Below are 21,434 nucleotides of genomic sequence, written 5' to 3' on the forward strand. Positions count from 1 at the left end.
CACACACATACTCCTAAAAGTAATATACTCCTAAAACTGACACACATAGACACTTCTAATAGTGACACATATTACTAGCAATGGTACACTTCTAAGAGTAGCACGCGCAGTTTTAATAGTGACGCACAAATTCCTAACAGTGACACATACACTCCTAACATTGACAAACACACACGCACGCTCCTAACAGTGACACATACTATTAATACCGACACGCTCGTAGGAGTGACACACACACACACACACTTCTCAGAATGACCATTTATTATTACTTGTAATAGTATCAAAATGTTCATTCTGAATTGAAATGAGGATTGCATTGTAACTGATGAAGATATTCTATTTTAAAGAATATCTGTTGTTTTTGAGGAAAAGATCTATATGTGAAAGGAATGCTTGTTGAGATTGTCAGTTTTCATTTTCTTTATTTTTTTAAAGGATGGGAGCGTCTTCGTATTTACAGGGATTATACAAGTATCCGATAATGATGACCAAATTGGTATAGTTTTAGGACATGAAATGGCACATACAGTATTATCTCATATGGTAAGTTGATTATATTTGAATACATATTTCCCATATAGAACGTTTCTTATAGGTCAACATAATATGGTTATGCTTTAGAATCGATTATTCAATCATGGCGTTTTACTCAAAACAGTGACCAATTGTAAGGTAACTTCCATCGCTAAGAGTTATTTATCGTAACTACTTACTAAGAGACGTCATTAACTTTTTTGTTCTTTAGTCTTCTTCTAATTGGAGCAATATGAGCAGAAACATTCAAAATAGCTTGTAAAATGCAATTTGATGCTTATTAAAATGTCTTTCATTGGATATTGAAGGAATACAATATATTTTATAGGAGCTAACTGCATTGTAAGTGTGAAGAAGTGAAGTCTCTATATATTCCACATAATTTTCACGGGTATCTGTTATAAAATAAATTCAATTTTTGATATTCCATCCGAGTTTTATTTATATTGACTTAAGTTTCAAACACACTGGCTGAGCTCATCATCAGAGTTCTATTTAGTTGGGAAATTGTACAATTATTGTGGTATAATTGTAATTGTTACATTATGTATATATATATATATATATATATATATATATATATATATATATTTTCATTTTTCATTCTAGTATGAAACAATCGAAAATTCTTACAAAAATGAAATTAAATCTTTCAATTTCACGTCTCATGGTTTTGCTCTTTAGGCCAAGGGAGACGGATGATTAAGGCATTTGAATAATGATTGAAGAATTAGTCAAATGAAATTGTGGGAAGAAACGGGAGTACTCCGAGAAAACCCACGGATACGATGTTGTCTACTACAAACTTACTTGGCAGTTACTTATTTGTATTTATCTGTATTTCGATATTTAACTAATGAAGGGGGTACCACGATTTCCCAAAATAAATGTTGTTTACAAGAAATAAATGTTGGGAATAAATGTTGTTTACAAGAAATAAATGTTGAAGGTGCAATGTAGGTGAATACTTTACTTATGTGTAAAATATGGCAATTTCGTTGTATTATTATTATTATTATTATTATTATTATTATTATTATTATTATTATTATTTTCAGGCTGAGCAATTGAGTCAACTGAATTTGGTAGAATTATTCTTACTTGTCCCTGTGCTTCTTTTGTGGGCAGTCTTCCCTGATGCTATAGCTCTTTTCTCACATGCTCTAGCAAACTTTTTGGCCGATACAATGCTTAATTTGCCATTTAGTCGTATGCTGGAAAAGGAGGCTGATGAAATTGGACTTATGCTTGCCGCCAAGGTAATGATCACTTTTAAGATTTATTTATTTCAACATGTATATTCGAAAACAGGTAAAAATCTGACTAAAATTCTTATTAGAGACTATGAAGAGATTATCACTTTAGCAGGACTCATTATTGATTTCAGCAGACTGCAGTTGGATCTTATCTCTTTATTTCTCCAACACAGAACAGTTAGTTTCAACCTGTTATAGGACTGTGCAAGATACCTTTTCGCACCAAACCTACCGTATATCAAACTGGACGAGACATGAATCATTTTACAAAGTGGTGTGTGTTTCCAGTTATAACTAGTTCGGGCTTGTGGTATCATATATCATATTTTCCATGAACCACAGGATTCAGCCTTACACTTTGAACAACGCAGTCGTAGTACTGTAATTATATTGTATGTCTTTTCTCGTGCTGTCGTATCTATTTGAGATCAGCTGCGAATGGTAAAATACTTTTTCTAGAATGGAATGAGAAGTCTAATAATATTACTAATTTCCAAAGAATGAACATAAGCCATGAGGTGAAGCGGAAAAAGAATTAGTAATATACATAGAAAATCTGTCAGCTTATTTTGTTTTATTTGTGTTAGTACCATTGGTTGAAAGACTAAACTTAAAAGGTTTGATCAGTAGCACTATAATATTATTGTAGTTCATATTTATCTGTATCCACAAATCGATAAAGGTATGAGACTTAAACCACTTCTTACAGAAATATTAGAAGTAACCGCATTGGTAGTTAAAAAGGCTGTCTACCTACACTTAATCTTCTTTGTTGTAAATACTACAGTAAAACCTTGTTAATTTGCCCACCTCTGTAATGTGTCCACCTGTCTAACTCGGCCTTATCTTTGTAGAACCGACATATTCCCATAAACTATGTATTACTTATTGCTCTCGAAGTTGGCCATTTGCGTATCTTGAAAATTTGTCGCACTATGACTGGTTTACTCCTGTATTTCATGTTACAGTTACCTGTCTATCTTGGCCATAGAAATCAACATACTGTTCTTGCTTACATATTTCTTAGTGCTACTTTCATATTTGCTATATGCGAGGCAAATGTGTTGAAAGTTACATACAGTTGTTAGCATAAGGTAATTATCTATTCTATACTAGTTAGTTTAAAAAGGATTTTGTGCCATTGATAGTAAGACATTTTCTATGAAATACCGTAATAATATTCAGTTCTGGAATACGCCAGTCGTGCTTATTTTTTGTAAGTTGGCCATGTCTTTGTGAAATCAGCCGTGGCCAACATACACAGGTTATTTCTCTCTCTCTCTGACAACATTTGAAAGTCTATTCCTGACGCCAGAAAAATAAAATAGTTCATATAAACCCATGAGGAAGAGTAGTTAGTTTTGCAACTAGGGCTGTCCAAAAGCGTATATTTCGACACCTATTATTTCCAATGCAAAGAAACAGTGGAGTGGCGGTCCAAATAAGTGTAAAGAAAGTCACGCATATATCATCCACAGCTCCTTCGTTGCTAAGCGGTTAGCGAACGCGCCTTTAGCGTGGGAGACCCGGTTCGATTCCCGGCGGGAGCACATGTGGTTCGAATTCCACGTTAATTAGTAGGTCCCGTCTCATATATCCTCGCTGCTGAAAAAGGCGTTAAACTCAAAATCAACTGAACATATATCCCCCCAAAAATGCATATTTCAGCAATGTGCAAGGGTTCCCTACAGGGCATAATTCCCAGACATGGCCGTAACAGAATTCTCAGACATGTTGTGCCTTAAAGCTGGATCCAAAGTGACAAAAAGTAAATCTTGACAGCGGTGAATATGGAATGCGTCACCGGAAAGTCTGAAGTATTTGGAAACGCCTCATGTTCGGAATAACGTCTGGTGCAATGTATTATTTGACGCTTATATATGGAGAAAAACGTGAAATATACCGTGGAACAATACATCCTAGCACGCATTATTTCGAACGCGAGGAACCGTGAAGCTGGCATTTCATAACACTTCAGACTTTCTGCTGACGCATTCCGTATTCATTGCTGTCGAAGATTACCTTTTTTCTACTGTAGAACTTCTTTAAATCAGAGCATAACTGAAAATTCTGTTGGGATCATGTCTGAGAATTATGCCCTGTAAGAAATCCCTTGCGCACACATGGCTAAAATATGTATTTTTGGATGTTACATGTGTGTCTTCCTTTACATTGATATGGCTTGCATCTCCAAGGTTTCTCGTGTTCGAAATAGCACGTGTTGAATCGTAGCTTTTCCACGCTTTTGGACAGCTCTAACTGCGAAACTAAGCACTTTTTTCTCTATAGGTCCGAATTAACTTTTTAAAAAATCTTTGTATAATATAAATATACATAATACTATTTACAGGACATATTATCTTAATTACATATATGTTTTGTTGGGATTTTCAAAATCACTCGGTTTTAAAATACTTTTGTATACTGAAAGATTGTACAAGGGAAACAAGTACATAGAAGAAGTTAAAAAGAATTGAACGATTAGAAAATATAACCAATTGAGAATGCTCCAAGTGATTTGCTAGAACGAACTAAAAAGAATTAATTTTCTTATTAACTTCTACAGACTTTTTACTAATTTTTCTGTGTGTTATTATACTCATTAAATAATTCTTGTAATATAGCTATCCATTTGTAATGAATGTTTTGTTTAAAAGTTCTGTTAAAACGTTCTACCATGTGTTGTCTTAGGAAGACATGCTCAAAATGGATTGCTCAAAATTGAATAAATCGCAAAATATCATCTCTCTACGACTTACGGTTCCCGAGATATGGCTGCTTAAATCTCCCACGGGGACTCAGTGGCAGAGCGTTCACCTCCGGTGCTTGGGATCCCTGGTTCGATCCCAACTCGCGCCACGTGAACTTTGTGGTGGCAAACACCGTGCTCGTGGGTTTTCTCGAGGTTCTCCCGTTTCCTCCCACTTTCTTCATTCCACCATTTCATTCATTTCTCATCATCACTGTCTCCTTTAGCCTAACCGGTATAATCGTGGGACGTAAAACTAAATATTTCATTTCATTTTCATTTCATTTTAATCTCCCGAAATTCGAAATTTTTCGGCCAATGGCTGGGGAACGGTGGCCAGTTGGCTATTGGACACCGGTTACTATTTGGTACGAAAATGTTTATCATCCTCTTAGATATTGATCAACACCAATATCATTTCTCTATGACTTACCGCTCCCGAGATATGTTTACTTGAAGTTCCCGAAATTCGAACTTTTTGGCTGATGTCTCGGGAACGGTAAGAGTGACGCGTAAAATTCCATCACTTTCTCAGATAGTTTTTGATGCTTTATCGAATTAAGGGCTTAAAATTGAAAAAAAAAAAATCACAAGTAATAAACAAACAGACGCACGGACATAGAGAATTCAGTAACGAACTTTGGAAGTTCGTTGAAAAGTAGGAATTACCTTTCTGGGCTTATCAGCATGGATGGCCATTTTAGCCAAGTCACGTATGAGGGATTACGTCCCTCGGCGATCACACTACCCGGAGAAGTAGAGAAGGAAGGAAGTTTATATTTAATTTTAGGTACCATCCTGGCATTTGCCTAGTGCGAACGAGGGAAACGCAAGAAAAACTCACTCAGGATGGCTGGGCTGAAAAAGCTTATGCTTTTTCGAACGAGTGTCCCCATTGGGCAATTAGGAAATGTAATTTAAGACTTTTGAACATAATGCAGTAGCTAATTGGCGAACGGGCGGACTTTTTGTGAGTGATCCCAAGTTCGAATACCAGTGCGAGTGCTTCCATCGCATACAAAGTCCCTCGGTGCTCACGAGGGTATTTAACACTAATCAATTTTAGCGTTACTATTCCTTTTAGCATTTGTAATCAATAGATTTTGATTTTTCCTGTGTGCATTTTTCTACTTCAATCATTTCTTCAGTATTCAAAGACGGTATTATTTAATTCATAGGTAGTATACAAAATGTTCCTTCTGTGTGTAATCTTTTGGACGTACACATTATACCAGACAAGATGTGTATTTTATTGTCATTATGTGGAAGTACTAATATTAACTATATTTCGAGGCCCGATCAAGATGATGTGAAAAACTGACAATTGTCTGGAGAATAATCTTAACCGTTGATAGCAGAATAGAATCCTCTTCATAAAATGCGTTCATTTATATAAATTGGAAGCCATCAAACTTTCTTTTCTAGTGTAGTGTTGCTCATATTTTCTCATTTCAGTATAGTTTATTTCCCTCTGTATTTTTCTTTTCTTTAGTTTTTGAATTATAATCCTCAAATACTTTAGGATAAACAAGTTGTTAGAGAGAAAGTTTTTATTTTACATTTCGTTTTAGGCATGTTTTGATGTTCGTGAGGCTATTGTATTTTGGGCAAAGTTAAACATGCAGAAAACATCTTTAATTAACGATGGAAGAATTGAATGGCTGTCGACACACCCTAGTCCAGAAAATAGGCAACAAGTCTTAAGTAATATGCTGCCTGCTGCTTTCGAGTTAAGGGAAAAAAGTAGGGTAAGTAGCGCATTATGAAATAGAAATTTGCTTTCTGAAAGTTTTCCCTAAAAGTCAATGTCACTGTAATCTCTAGCGACTCCATATTAAGTTATTATTTGTATAGATTCCTTATTTCTGGCTACAAAATTGTGACTGTTTAAATGCTAAAATAGGTGCTACTGCGAAGCTTGGAAATAGCTTCGTTGTCAACTTCATATAGATAATTTTTATTTTAAATATTAAAGTTCAGTAGTTATAATATTTTAGCCTATATCTTAAAGTTGAAGGAAGAAGAAATTTTGAGTGTAGTTACGTTCTGGTTTCTTTAAATGTTCGAGATTCACTCAACCTATCGTTGGTTGGCACACACACACACAAAATGGAGAGTTCTACAGAAATACATTATAATTTCTGTTAATAAAGTAAAAGAGTACTTGTTTATCAGAACATTTTATACATAGACAGTAAGACCTTTGTTCACCTACGCAGACACTAGGTAGTATATTTGCATTTATCCTTAATGGAAAATTGTCATTATATATAATACGGGTTTTCGACCAAAGATTTTTCTAAACGGAGGGTCAAATACAAAGTACAAAAAAGGTGTCAAGCAACTCTCCTCTTTACTATCTATACAGAAAATGTGAATTTATTTATCCCTTGTACTTATAAGTGGCATATTGAGACGGTTAATGGACAGGTTGGGAAAATTCAGGAACCTCTGAAATGGTTTGGCGTTTATTCCATAAAATGCCAGGTACCATACTTGATGTTTATGAATAACGTATAAGACTTCGAAAGTTGTCCTGTATGAACACTATTTGTGATGAGAACTTGGAATCTTTGTAGTGTTCATCAACTGTAAAGCATCGTAGCTGTGTTTCAGGATACTTTCACGTGTTCCTTGCTTTGCTCATAGGATGTCTGGGCGCTGGTAAACTTTAGATCATATATGCTGAAGAATGTTTAGTACGCTAATATGTGGAGGAAAGCTAAAGATGCTGTCTTTCTCTATAGTCAATGTCTTTTAATGAAGCTCCTTACGAAAAATATCACAGAAAACTGTGTCTATAGAATAAGCTGTTGATTCGGTTAAGTTGGAGAAGTAGTAGTAGAGGCCTGTAACATTAACGATCCTTCTCAGAACAATGAGGGAGATCGCCATCGTGCTGGATTTTGAATTTAAGATCTCTTGAAGTTGTGGAATGTCGAACAATTCTGACATGCTACTTAAGGTTAGTTTAGTGAAGAAAGAATTCCTCTCTCTTCTATTATTCTACATTGCAGATTAACATTCGCGCTATTTTTCTCATACCCTAGACAGTATATGTATATTTCGACTTCCAAATGCGGCAATTCACCCTGATTTTGCCGGAAACACGGTATGTATGTTTATTTTGTATTTGAGAAGAATTTGGGGTCTATACCAATTAGATGGAACATTTCTTTCACAATTTGTAGGAGTTGTGAAAAAAAAAAAAAAAGCCCACTGGATTTTATTGAACAAAATTGGGTTTTATTAAATTTTGTACTTACATTTAAAGCCATATTCCTACTTAAAATACCTTGTAAACATACATGTTCTATAATACAATTGAAACTATGGAATTCCCTTTTAGGGCCGTGGTGGCTCCTGGTTGGTACGGGTTCCTGGTTTGATCCCAGCTCCCGCCAAATTGACTTTGTGGTGAGCAAACACCGTGTTCATTTGTTTTTTTGGAGTTCTTCCGTTTCCTCCCACTCTCGTCATGCAACCATTATCATCCATATCATCATCACAGTTTCCCTTAGACTTGGTACATTATCGTCAAACATTGAACTAAACTTGAACGTAACATGAAGAAAATAAAATTTAAACAAAGCAATCCGTGAAACCCCGTCCGTGTTTCGTGGGACGCACTTTGCACCATTAATACTTGCGTATATTTCGATTTCTAGAAAGAAGGAATTAGACAATTTTATAGAGTAACAAAGAGGTGAGTAGTTCTTTAAAGAATAGGAATAAAATCCATCCCCTATTAAACTTAGGATTTAAATCCCTGATCCAGCACTCGTGAGTGAAGATTTCGTTAGTTTTCCTCTAAACACGCCAGTAAATACTGGGATAATTCCTCAAGTTCAGGAGCCAGAGATAAAAAATAACGCTTTATTAAATGGATGTTTTTTTTTTAATAAAAAGTTCAAAAGTCGTTTTTTGTTTGAACAATTGAAATGCATTTTTCTTTTCTTTCTTTCTTTTTTCTTTTTCTTTTTTTTTTTTTAACGTTTCATTTCCAAGTTGCAATTTTGTGCTTCCTTATGATATATTTTACGATTAAAGGACCTTTGTAACATACTGTAGTTGTAGTATACGTCACATACTCCACCAGATATGCAAGAAGGATTTGAGAGTTTCACAAACTGATTGCCGTTAATGTTGGGAAGATAGAGGTATATTTTTAATTTGCTATTTTAAGTGATAGAGGTATATTTTTAATTTGCTTTTTAAGTGAAGCGTTGTTTGTAATTAACTGATATATGAAGACAAACATTTTATTTATTTATTTATTTATTTTTGTACTAATAAGCGAGTATGTACTACAAAAACAAGGGGAATGTAGACACATTTTTTATTCCATACTAGCTGAAATGATCGTTTTTGCACGGGGAGAATTAGGTCCATGTAAAATATTTGAACCTTCTTCCCCCTTAGGATAAGCATACTAATGAAATAACAGTAAGCATACTAATAAAATTGTAATAATATAAACTGTTTTTGGTATAAATTTTGAACCCTTTCTTCCTCAGAATACATCTTTTAAGTAATGTTATATGATAAAATTCTAGCTTGTGGTAGGTACTAACCAGGCCCGTATTTATATATTGTGCACCCCTGTGCTCTAAATAATTTGCTGCCACCTCGCACAAAATTTGCCGCTCCTCCGAAAACGACCAATATTAGAGTTGAATTAATAGTTTCTGGGGTCGCCGAGACGAATAGTGACATTTTTAATCCAATTCAACATCAAGGTCATACTCCACTCCCCAGCAAGGTGGCGAGATTTTAAAAGAAATTGAAAACGACAGATATTAGTGTTGAATTCATAGTTTTCGAGGTCGCTGAGTTTGACGGTATCAGTTTTCATGATGTTCAAGTTCATCCTCTCCCTTCAGGTGGGGGTGGGAGAGGATGACTTTCTAAAAATAATCAGGTATGCTAGCTAATTAGTAACTACTGTAATTAGAGTGAATTAAACACATGAACATATTTTCTCGCATTTGCACGGGACTCTGCGGATTGCTAGTTTTAAATATTACTTTATTGTGAATCTTAATAAAAAAATCCAAAATTTGACCACCCTCTAAATTCTGCCGCCCTGTGCTCGAGCACTTACCTAAATACGGGCCTGGTACTAACTATATTAAGAACTCATTTAGAATTGCTCAACAGTTTCCCTGTGACGCGATCACAAACAGACAACGTCAATTTAAATGTGATGAAAGGAATTATAGAAAATCCCTCCTTCCCTTAAAATGGAAATATTAGAAAACGTGGACAGGCATGTCCCTTTATTTTTAATGAGGAGTTTATGTACCGAACTTCATCTTCCTAACTTGGCAATCTCGTATATACAGTATATATATTTGCATCAATGTTGAAGCCTCCCTTAGGATCTCCCTTGTATCAAAGTAATATGATAAAAACCCAGCTCAAGGTAAATTCTAACTGTGTTAAACAAATCATTTCGAACTGTTCAACCGTGTCCCCGTGATGCGATCACAAACAACAGGCAACATCGCTTTCAATTGGAAGAAATTTACAGAAAATATCCCTTTTCCTCCTTAAAACGGGAATTCTCAAGAACGCTGACACAGGTCCACATATTTCTAATGATTAGTATATATATACACACCGAGTTTCATCTTGACAGGGTCGTGAGATACTCAAGTTTTCGTATCGATTTTGATCCCCCGCTGCTCCCTTACAATACGCATTTTAATCAAAGTATCATGGTAAAACTTAGTTCGAGATACGTGATAATTACGAATCCAAAAATTCATTCTAAACGGTTTAACCGTGTCCCCGTGATGCGATTACAAACAAGATCCTTTTCACCTTTATACAGTAGATTATAGTTGAATACTGTTACAGCGAATTTGATCGAGTGCAAACAAAATTCGTTATGTATGATTCCCAAACTTATTTTTGCAATGATATTCTGTTCTGGTGATGATCTCTTACTAAATAAAACCAATTCCGAAGTTTGGGCATGTACTAAAGAACACAATTGAAAATATGGTGACTCAGTGGCTCAGTGGCCACGGTGACTCAGTGGTAGAGCTTTACCTCTGGTGCATGGGGTCCTTGGTTCGATCCCAGCTTACATCAAGCAAACTTTATGATGGACAAACAGTGTACGTAGGTTTTCTCGGGGTTCTTCTGTTTTACTTTCTTCATTTCACCATTTTATTCATTCTAATCGTCACCGTCTCCTTTAGCCTAGCCAGCATAATCGTGGGACGTAAAACTTAAGATTTCATTTTATTTTTTGAAAATAATTATAAACAAATTAAAGTTATTTCAATCCAAGTTTTGAAATATATTTTTGGAGGTAGTTTTCTTCGGGTTTTATTGTCGCTGTTTTATGTGAGTTGTACCCAAAAGAAACCACTGAGGATTTTGGGCTTGGAAAAATTCCTGGTAGGAATGCAGACAAAAATGTTCGTCAGAATTTATGAATTGTGGTTGAAGGAATTCAGCATTCACGAGTAGCTGAATGGATTAATTTTGAGACGTTTCAGTCATATACTGGTCCAGTAAAAAGATCTCCCGTATTTAGAGAGGACGCTGTGTGAGTTGTGGTGGGGATACGGCGGTGAAAGGGTATCGATTTATAGCGGTTTACGTGCCATTTCCAGTAGTCGTAATGGTGTGGCGAGGTGAGCATCGTGCGTTTGTTGTGAAGGAATATATTCGTAGTGGTGGTTCTGTGATTACTGCTCAGCGAGCATTTCTCCCTTTGGTTCCGACTTGACCGACATGATTCTGTTCCAGATAGAAAAGCTATTCAAGTTTGAGCATCAAAGTTCAGAGCAGCAAGTTCTGAACTGAGAAAAAAAAATTGCCTGCCGACCTCGGCCGTAACAACGCCGGAAAATGTTGCGCGTGCGAGAGCGTCCATTCAGCAATCTCCAAAGCGCTCAGCACTCGTACAAGTCGATCAGGCGATTTTTTCTCATCTCAGTGCATAATCTGTTGCTTTGAAGGTTGATACGCAAACTTGAATAGTTTTCTCTATCCGGGACAGAATCATGTAGGCCAAGTCTGAACGGAATGCGAAATACCCGCTGAGTAGTAATCAGAGAATTATCATTTCGAATATACTCCTTCACAATAAACGCACGATGCTCACCGCGCCACGCCATTGCGACTACTGGAAATGGCACGTAATCTGTTATCGATCGATGCCTCCGCCGCTGTACCCCATCACAACTCTCACACCGCCCTCTCGAAATATGGGAGGTCGTTTTGTCGGACCCTCTATTTGATACAGATTGCACGCATTCTTTCGAAATAGATATTTTAAGTGGTCTGCTCTTTTAGTACCTTTGAACTTTCCGACTTACTGACTGATACATTTCAGTGTTTGGAATGTTCTCGTGCACTCTCTTCTAAAATTTCACTGCAATTGAGTGAGTGATTTGGTCTTCGCAATCTAGAGCACATCCACTCTTTGTCCTGTAGGTTCGACATTTGGTTTTGCTTTTCCATATTAATAATCATTCGGGGGTGGCTCAGGGAGGAGAGAAAGGGATTTTTTTTGACAATCTACTCGACCTTTAACCTGATATTATCTACTTGCGTAAGTAGAGGGATATTGGGCGGCGGAAGAGGACTTTTTCAAAAATTAAAAGAAATAAGTTTTGACACTTTTATCTTAAGCCCACATTTTGACAGTTGTGTGATCATTCATTAGTGAACAGAAAAATAAGAGTGCACATGACTTTATGTTTACAATTAAGTTACAAATTATTTAATATGTAACTACAATATATTTACATGTACAATATGCGTATTCTTACACTTGCTTTTTGTGTAATAAATTTTTGAAACGTATATAGTACAGAGGCTACGTAACGAACACATTCATAAAGTACTGATCTGTACTAAGAAGTCAGAAAATATGAAGAAGAGCTGGTTTTAGTATATAAAGTGTGTCCTAAGGTATGAGTGGACTAGGTAATGTAATTATAGAACTCCGGCATTTTCGGCTTTTTTGTTATTCGGCTGCCGCATTAGGGTGGATAGTGTGGAGTCTACTGTATTGTTCATGTGCCCTGGGTTGGTGATACATAAACTTTACAAAACATGGATCCTAAAGAGAAAATGGAGTGAGGGGTTGTGTAATTCCAGTGAAATCGAATTTGCATCAACAAATATCTTGAAAACAATATATTTGGTCTAGGAATTAATTCGTGCGGTTGGTACGCACACATTGAAGCTGTAGTACAAACACAAAATACATAAATACCTTAAGAAAAATATTGTCCATCGCTAGCCACCACTTTCGCCCATCTGTCAGGCAATGTACGGATTCCGTGGCGAAAGAAGTCCTCATCCTTGGAAGCGATCCAGTCAGAGACCCATGTTTCGATATCTTCTGAAGAAGTAAACCGCTGTCCAATCAAATCGTTGTTCATGCAATCGAACAAGTAGTAGTCCGAAGGAGCAACGTCTGGTGAATACGGCGGGTGGGGTAAAACTTCCCATCCGACATTTTCTAAATAGGTTTTGACCGGTTTTGCGACATGTGGGCGAGCGTTATCATGTTGAACAATAAGTTTATCATGTCTGTTCTCCCATTCTGGTCGTGTTCTGGCCAGAGCTTGCTTCAAACGCATTAATTGTCGTCGATAACGTTCTCCATTCATAGTTTCACCCGGTTGCAACAGCTCATAGTACACCACACCTTTCATATCCCACCATATGCACAGCATAACCTTTGCACAGTGAATATCTCGTTTTGGTTGTGATGGACCTGGTTCACCTGGTTTCACCCAGGCCTTTTTTCGTTTAGGGTTCTCGTAATGGATCCACTTCTCATCACCCGTAATAATTCGATGCAGAAACCCCTTTCTGCTCTGTCGTTGAAGCAGCAATTCGCAAATGGTTTTTCGTCTTTCAACGTCTCTGTCTTTCAATTCATGTGGAACCCAATGTGACATCTTTTGAATCATTCCCATGGCTTTCAAGCGTTTGGAGACTGTTGTTTGATCAACGCCTAATGCTGCTGCAAGTTGTTCCTGCGTTTGACACGAATCCTGCTCGAGCAATGCTGTCAATTCTTCGTCTTGAAATTTTTTTGGCTGTCCAGCTCGCTCTTGGTCTGCCAAGCCGAAATCACAACTTCTAAACCGAGCAAACCACTTCTGACACGTTCGCTCAGCTAGAGCATGGTCACCATACACTTCCACCAAAATACGATGATTTTCAGTCGCACTTTTCTGCATGTTAAAGTAATGCAGCAGGACACCCCGCAAAAACACTTTATCAGGCACAAATTGCGCCATGTTCACTTAACTACAAACTGATGTTGTTGACGCTTTAATCCACTGCCCTATACTACGAACGATACGCGATGACAGGGGTTTGCAACACATGTGTGGATACACGGAACTGTGGGACGCTCCGTTCGTTGCACCATCTCTTGTCCACCCGCACGAATTAATTCCTAGACCAAATATATATAATTGGTTTCGTATCTTTGATATATATATCTTTCAACTATTTTTCATAGACTATTCTTCCCGATATTCTGCTAGCAGAATTATGTATGCTTCTAGATGAGGAATCAAGAAATGCATTTTATATTCGGGCGACTACGGACTGCCTAGTGCACCTCTGGAGCAAGTGACACATCAACACCCCCTACTATGCATTTCTATTTTTAACAGCGTTTCCTGTCCCAGTATTATTATCTAGTCTCGAGTGTTGCAACAGTGAAGGTTTTAGTATATGCGTTATTGACGAGGTAACTAACTTCACTTTGTTAAATCTGGAAAAACGTAATCATTTAATAATCTCTAATGATGAGAAGATGGTATCGAATTGTATATGTTGTTAAAAAAAAAAAAATCAATCATACAAATGCTTATTACATCAATGTATGTTTCTTTATTATCTTTTTGCTCTTCTACATTTTTAGTTTCTTTATATCTCTAGGTTCATACATTAGTGTGATATCTGTTATATAGAAATGAAAAGCATCTTGTTTGTGATCGCGCCACGGGAAACGGTTCAACAGTTTGAAATTAAATTTTGAACATAGTTGATATAGCCCGCGCGCCACGGGAAAATCTGTGATGTAGTTGTGTCACATGTTTTCGAGTTGCCAATTTTACTGGTACGGGGGAGGTCGTTTCATTCTGGTACAAGACATCGTGTGATGACTGTTCTGGTTAATAAAAAAAAATCAGGGTTGCCACGTTATGAACAATTGTTAAAATTAATAAAATAAAACTTAATAACTCTAGCAAATATTCTTATATTTTACAATAACAAAAATAACGAATAAAACACAAACTACAGTAGAATAACAATACTGAAACTGACACAAACATTAAAATGATCTAACAGCTTACTGCAACAATAAACAACTACTAAATTTCTAATAGCGTGTCCCTCTCAAAACCTTCCTAACAATCTGACCGTTCTCTTCAAGCTTGCCATTGTTGGAAGTGACCAGAATGGATTTTAGTGTACTAAATTATTAATTTTTTCAACAACAATTTGTTTCAACTACTATACTCATTTACTTCAATTATCATAATTTTTGAATTACATTAATACAGAAAATTGCACAGAAAAAGGAATAGTTCATTATTTGAATTTACCATTTCGGTTCCTGATTACTGATTTCCCCGTGCAAATTTTTGAAAATCAATGTAGCCTATTGTAAATTCACAGCACATGCTGGTAACCCTTAATATCTCATCTTTCCCTCACGGAAAGGCTAAGCATAAACTATTTTCCAACCCCAGATTCTGAAAATAGACTTCACCTTCTCTCCACTCTTTACCCCATCGCTTCTCTGTACAAAGTTTTCTCGTCGCGTGTGGGCTATACCTACCTTGACTTAGGATTTTAACGTGTTACTTTGATTCAAGGGCGTATCCTAAGGGAGAATAGAGGGGGTTCAACATTTATTTTAAAAATACAGTATGCCATGAATCCGTCAAGTTAAATAGTTTGAAACAGAGTAGGCTGAACAATGGTTTAAACCAGCTGGTTAAAAAAAAAAAAATGTTCTTAAAAGTGTAAGTGTTTGTAAAATCTTGATGAACACACTTTTGTGGGTTATCACGTTTCACTCCCGTATATTATTTGTATTATATTCAGACCTAAATCCCCCATTCATTACTCAAAAAGATTATACTACAAAAGCAGCTTTTGTTTTTCTTTATAAGTTTATGAATGTTTGTTTTCTGATTTTTTAATAGTTTGGTATTATTGTTATGTAACTGCAATCAAAGAAAAATTCTAAATATTGTTTCATTTCAATAATGTTTACTATTGATAAAATACATCGAAATGCCGTGCTTTTTTGTATGTGGGGGGTCATACAAACCCAACGAGAGGCATTTAGTGAAATGAGAAGTATCTTTTGTATTTATTTATGTGTAAATGGGTCAGAGCCAAAGTAGACTCAAATAATTCGTATCTTTATTCACTTTTCTTACTGATATGCAAATTAAGTCCTCGTATTTCTTTAACTTGGGCTAATAAAGTCGTTGTTAACTAACTTGGACTAAATTAGTTCTTCTGTACTCTATAGTACTTTGAAATTGTCCATATGTAATTCTGTATAATGGTTTCACTTCTGCAACTGTTTATCTTTTTGTCCTTCTGAAATGACTCTTGACAATTATATTAACAAGTAGGCCTACGTAAAGATCAGTACAACGTATGTTTATCAGGAGTCCTTCGTGGGTGAGTTGGCAGACGTATCGCATTTGTGGCCAATTAGTCCTGGTTCCGAGTTCAAATGGAGGACAATTTCTCTCGAATGTAAGTCGAGAAGCGGTTTGGATTCCGCTTTAAGCTTATGTGACCCCTTCCAGCATAACCCGGTTGTTGCATAATAACACCAAGGCGAAACAAACTTATTTTTGTCCATATATGATATGAATACATAGGGCAAATTATTTAAACCAAAAAAACCTGGTTTAAACCAATAAAACAGTTTTTTTTTTAAATAAAAACCATGGTTTCTGCCAACCCTGTTTGAAATGAATTTGGGAATGTAGTTAGTTCTTACAAGAGTGGAAAGAGTCAATCATTGTTCCAATTCACAAGAAAGGCGACAAAACTGACTGTAATAATTATCGAGGCATTTCTCTTCTGTCAACATCCTATAAAATCCTTTCAAATATTCTGTTAGCAAGATTAACCCCATACGCAGATGAAATTATTGGAGATTATCAGTGCGGATTTAGACGAAATCGATCAACTATCGACCAAATATTTACCATTCGCCAAATACTCGAAAAGAAGTGGGAATACAATACCCCGGTACATCAACTATTTATTGATTTTAGAAAGGCTTACGACTCGGTTAGGAGAGAAACATTATACAACGTTCTTACAGAGCTTGGAATACCGAGAAAGCTAATTAGATTAATTAAAATATGTTTAAGTGAATCCCAAAGTAAAGTCCGGGTAGGAAAATTTTTGTCCACGAGCTTCCACGTCGAAAATGGTCTGAAACAAGGAGATGCGTTGTCGCCATTATTATTTAACTTTGTGCTGGAATACGCCATAAGGAAAATCAAAGATAGCAACCAGGGCCTAGAGCTGAACGGCATTCACCAGGTTATGGCATATGCTGATGATGTAAATTTAATAGGGGATGATAGGAGAACAGTAGAAATAAATGCAGAGATCTTATTAAACGCTTGCAGGGACATGGGTTTAGAAGTAAATGCAGAGAAAACTAAATACATGGAAGTGCGTCGGGACCGTAATACGGCAAATTGTGGAGGCATTAAAATATTAAATAATACTTTTGATAAAGTGGATATGTTCAAATATCTAGGATCAATATTAACAGACGAAAATCATATTCACGAAGAAATTAAATGTCGACTAAAAGCAGGGAATTCGTGTTACTATTCGGTTCAAAATCTCTTGTTGTCGCGAATTCTGTCGAGGAATTTGAAGCTTAAAATATATAAAACGATAATCATGCCTGTTGTTCTGTATGGTTGCGAAACATGGTTGCTTACTCTGAGGGAAGAACATAGACTGAAAGTATTTGAGAACAGGATCCTGAGAAGAATATTCGGACCCAAGAGGAACGAGAATGGGGAATGGCGGAAGCTTCATAACGAGGAACTACATAGTTTATACGGTTTACCCAACATTGTTAGGGTCGTGAAGTCTAGGAGGCTTAGGTGGGCAGGTCATGTAGCTAGAATGGAAGAAAGTAGAAACGCTTTGAAAGTCTTGACTGGTAGACCCATAGGAAAACGACCATTAGGAAGACCTAGGCGCAGATGGGAGGATAATATTAAGATGGATCTCGCAGAGATAGGAATACAAAGTAGAAACTGGATCCAATTAGCTAAGGATAGAAGTCAGTGGAGAGCTTTTGTGAACGCGGTACTGAACCTCCGGGTTCCATGGGCCATAGAGTTAGTTAGTTAGTTAGTTAGTTCTTACCTTGAGCTGAGTTTTTATTATGTTACTTTGATTAATGGGTTCATCCCAAAGGGCTAGAGAGGGTCCAAAATTTCAGCCAATAATACAGTATCTCACGAGCCCGTCAAGTTAAGAAGATGAAACTCTGTATACACTCCTCACCAAGGGAAACGTCTCTCCACTTTTTTGGGAATTTCGGTTTTAAGGGGAGAAGAAAGGCATTTTCTGTAATTTCTTTCTTCATATTGAAATCAATGTTGTCTGAACTTTGTGATCGCGTAACGGGAAACGGTTCGACAGTTAGGAATACATTTTTGAACATGGTACCTACTTGAAGCAGCGATTTTATCATGTAACTTGATTAAAAGGCTACTGGATAGGGGATTCAAAATTTATACCGAATAGAATAATTTATGGGGTATGTATTGTTACACTTTCATTGATATGTGTATCCTATGGGGCAGAGGAGGCTAAAATATTTTCCGTAAACCATTTTTCCCTGTTCGAGAAACGAGCATTTCAGCTAATCATGTTATAATATGCATGTGTCCATCACTGCTAAGAAACGACGTAAAATATTGTGGCTCAGTGGTAGAGCACTGAGCTGAGACGGTTTGTGTCCAGGTCATGTCAGTTTGTAGTGAACAACCTCGCATCCTTGGATTTTCTCAGTGTTCTCCCTTCCTCCCATATTCTGATTCTCATCTGTAATTATTCACTTTCGTCTTGTTTAGTTTAAAGGGATATTCGTGGGAGGTTAAATATTTCATTTCATTTTCATTTATTTATTTTCAGTGTCCACCGTTGCCAGATAAAGATCCTCGTATTGCTATCGAAAGAATGAAGAGAATGTTGGATAGAGAAAGGAAGAGATACTAATCTCGATTGTTAGACGTAAATAGTTACGAGAAAGAAATTGTTCCGAATTGGTAGGAAAAGAGAGCGTAAAATAAAATTTGACTGATGACAAAAATATCGTTAATAAAATACTTTTCTGAGCTTACTGTTCAGAATTGCTCAAAGCCTAAGACAACAAACGTATTTAAAAGTCTGCATTGTTACTGTAACATGTTAGTCTTAAAACTTTGAGAAGTTGTTTCGTTTCTGTGTAAGAGGTTCTCAAATGATTCAATTTAAATTGAGGTATATACGTGGCCACAATGTGTCGATTGTAGTGTAATAAGGAAAATGTCTGGCACATAATTTATTTAGTTAATGTAATTGTATTTAGTTAATAGCCAAGTTAATGTAATTGTACCTTTTTTTTTTGTTTAATCATGTTGAGACAGCTTCGAATAATTTAGATAAACTTAAGTTAAAAATGTTTTAACTTTGCATAATTAATTTTGTTTTGGACATTATGTTAGTGCTCAGATTACTAAAACATTTAATTTTTCAGTAAAATTGCATAATAAGGTTTGAAGAGTATGGTGTTCAGAGCAAAAGGTTTGGCACGCTGTCGTTTAGTTAATAGTAAAATTAACCTGATTGTGCGTTTTTCTTTGATCACGTTGAAATCATTTCGAACAATTCAGCCATACGTGCGTTAGAAGGCTTTTATCTTTGCATAAGTAAATTTGTTTTGGAGATTATGTTAATGCTTAAATTACTAAAATATTTGATTCTTTAGCAAAAATTGCATAATAAGATTTGAAGAGTCTGGTGTTCAGAGGAAAATCTCCGATACGTTATTATTCAGCTAATAGTAAAATTAATCTAATTGCGCCTGTTTGTTTAATCACGTTGAAATAATTTCGAATAATTCAACCATCTTGCGTTAGAAGTGTTTTAACTGCATAATTAACTTTGTTTTCGAGATTATGCCATAATTGCTCTAAAACATTTGATTCTTTAGTAAACGTACTAATAAGTTTTGAAAAGTCTACTATTCAGATTGCAAAATATGTTAAAGTTTATCAGTATTTTATGTAAGACTGTTCAGGAGGTCATATTCTCAAATATTTTGATAAATTAAATTAGGTAGCCACTTACATATCGACTGTAGCTTCTGTTACTAAAATTTTCGTTATTACTATAAGAAAAATATGTACATTATATTATTCATAAACATCATTTCATTCTTGAATAATAATCATTTAAATATGGCACTTATTTAATTAAAAAATGCAAAATGTTTTGTGGTTCAGTGCCGATAGAAAATCTTTGCCGTAAACATTTGAGTTATAAGTTTGTTAGGAACATTTCATAAGTTTTAAAACGTTTTATTACTACTTGTAATGTGTTTCAAGTGTTATGTTTAAAATATGAATGTCGTGTAAGATATATTTTTATCAAGTTGGTGGGCAGTGGATTTTATTTTGTTTACTCGTGATGTATATTTCCTACGTAGCTATACAACGCATGGTACACATTTTTAAGTATTAAGAAATCGTACCTTTCAGTCGTCTTTTTGTTTTTGAATGTACCAGCGTAATTTTGGATTGCTAGAAGTTGAGCTGCATGTTAGAATCGGGAATAGAACTGAGGTAAATTTTAGATTAGAACTAAAAGGAAACTCAGTTTTTAACTAAATACGAAAGTTAAGACTGTTAGGCATAGACATACGTGGAACTTCTTTTCCAATATTGTATTCATCTGTGTAGATAGATGTATAGCGATCTGGAACAATGCATCTGCACATAGCTGCCATGTTTAAACAAGAAACACTAAACTTTTTTTTTTTTTGTATATTTGCTACATTAATAAACAAAGAAAAATATATTTAAGAGTAAATGTAGTCAAAGATATTGTGTATCCACTGCCTCACTAAATTGCATGTGATAATTTTAGTTCGTTGACTTCAAAAATGAATTTCCTTTAATTCATTTCCCTCTCCTGGTACTCAAAGAATTTGTCTGTCTGTTCAACCTTTTCTTGCGTTAGCAGAGAATTTTAATAATTCAAATTCAAAGCTATATTCTGTAATGAGTCAAATTATTCAGACGTTATTGGCCAAAGGAACTTCATAAGCGGAATTCACTTTTGTAGTCTATGTACAAATTATTTTTATATGACGAGAAGATATCTGTCAGTGTAGAGTGTAAAAAAGATTATCATGTTAATCTTGTTTAAAGTATTTATTTTTTATTCGTGACACTGTTTTGAAAGAGAAGGCCCAGTGTTAATAGTTTTGTGTTCTGATTTTTCAAAATGTTAAAATAAAGGCGTTAGTTTATTATATTACTGTTCAGGTTATTTTATTGTGCTGTTGTATAGAGTGCAGCATTTTTGAAGAACAGGTAGAGACCCTGTAAGTTTTTTCCTTTCTTAATGAAAACCAATTTATTTTAATGAAAATCACAGAATCGAATGACTTTCATCGACGTTGCCAAATCTCAAGGCAATTGTTTTCAAAAACTATAGACATTCATTTAATCAAACATCCTTCATTTCACAACATTGCTTCATATAAACATATTACTTCTTGTAAGTATATACGTCGACCACTAAACCTACGGGGTCCATGGTGGTTCAGTGGCAGA

At 35.6% G+C, this 21,434-nt stretch overlaps 1 protein-coding gene across 2 annotated transcripts in view; it reads left to right on the plus strand.

Annotated features, from left to right (window-relative positions):
• Positions 1-21,135, plus strand: part of LOC145688032 (metalloendopeptidase OMA1, mitochondrial-like) — a 45,869-nt gene extending 24,734 nt beyond the window's left edge. For both annotated transcript variants that reach the window (XM_081761718.1, XM_081761720.1), the window contains 4 exons: positions 439-546; positions 1,596-1,796; positions 6,114-6,290; positions 18,748-21,135. In XM_081761718.1, coding sequence (XP_081617844.1) covers positions 439-546; positions 1,596-1,796; positions 6,114-6,290; positions 18,748-18,831 — 570 coding nt within the window. In that variant the 3' untranslated portion in view covers positions 18,832-21,135. The remainder of the gene's footprint in view (positions 1-438; positions 547-1,595; positions 1,797-6,113; positions 6,291-18,747) is intronic.
• Positions 21,136-21,434: the final 299 nt, after the last annotated feature.

Source organism: Thermobia domestica, chromosome 6 (genome assembly GCF_964235325.1).
Source record: "Thermobia domestica chromosome 6, izTheDome1.hap1.1, whole genome shotgun sequence".
Lineage (NCBI taxonomy): Eukaryota > Metazoa > Arthropoda > Insecta > Zygentoma > Lepismatidae > Thermobia > Thermobia domestica.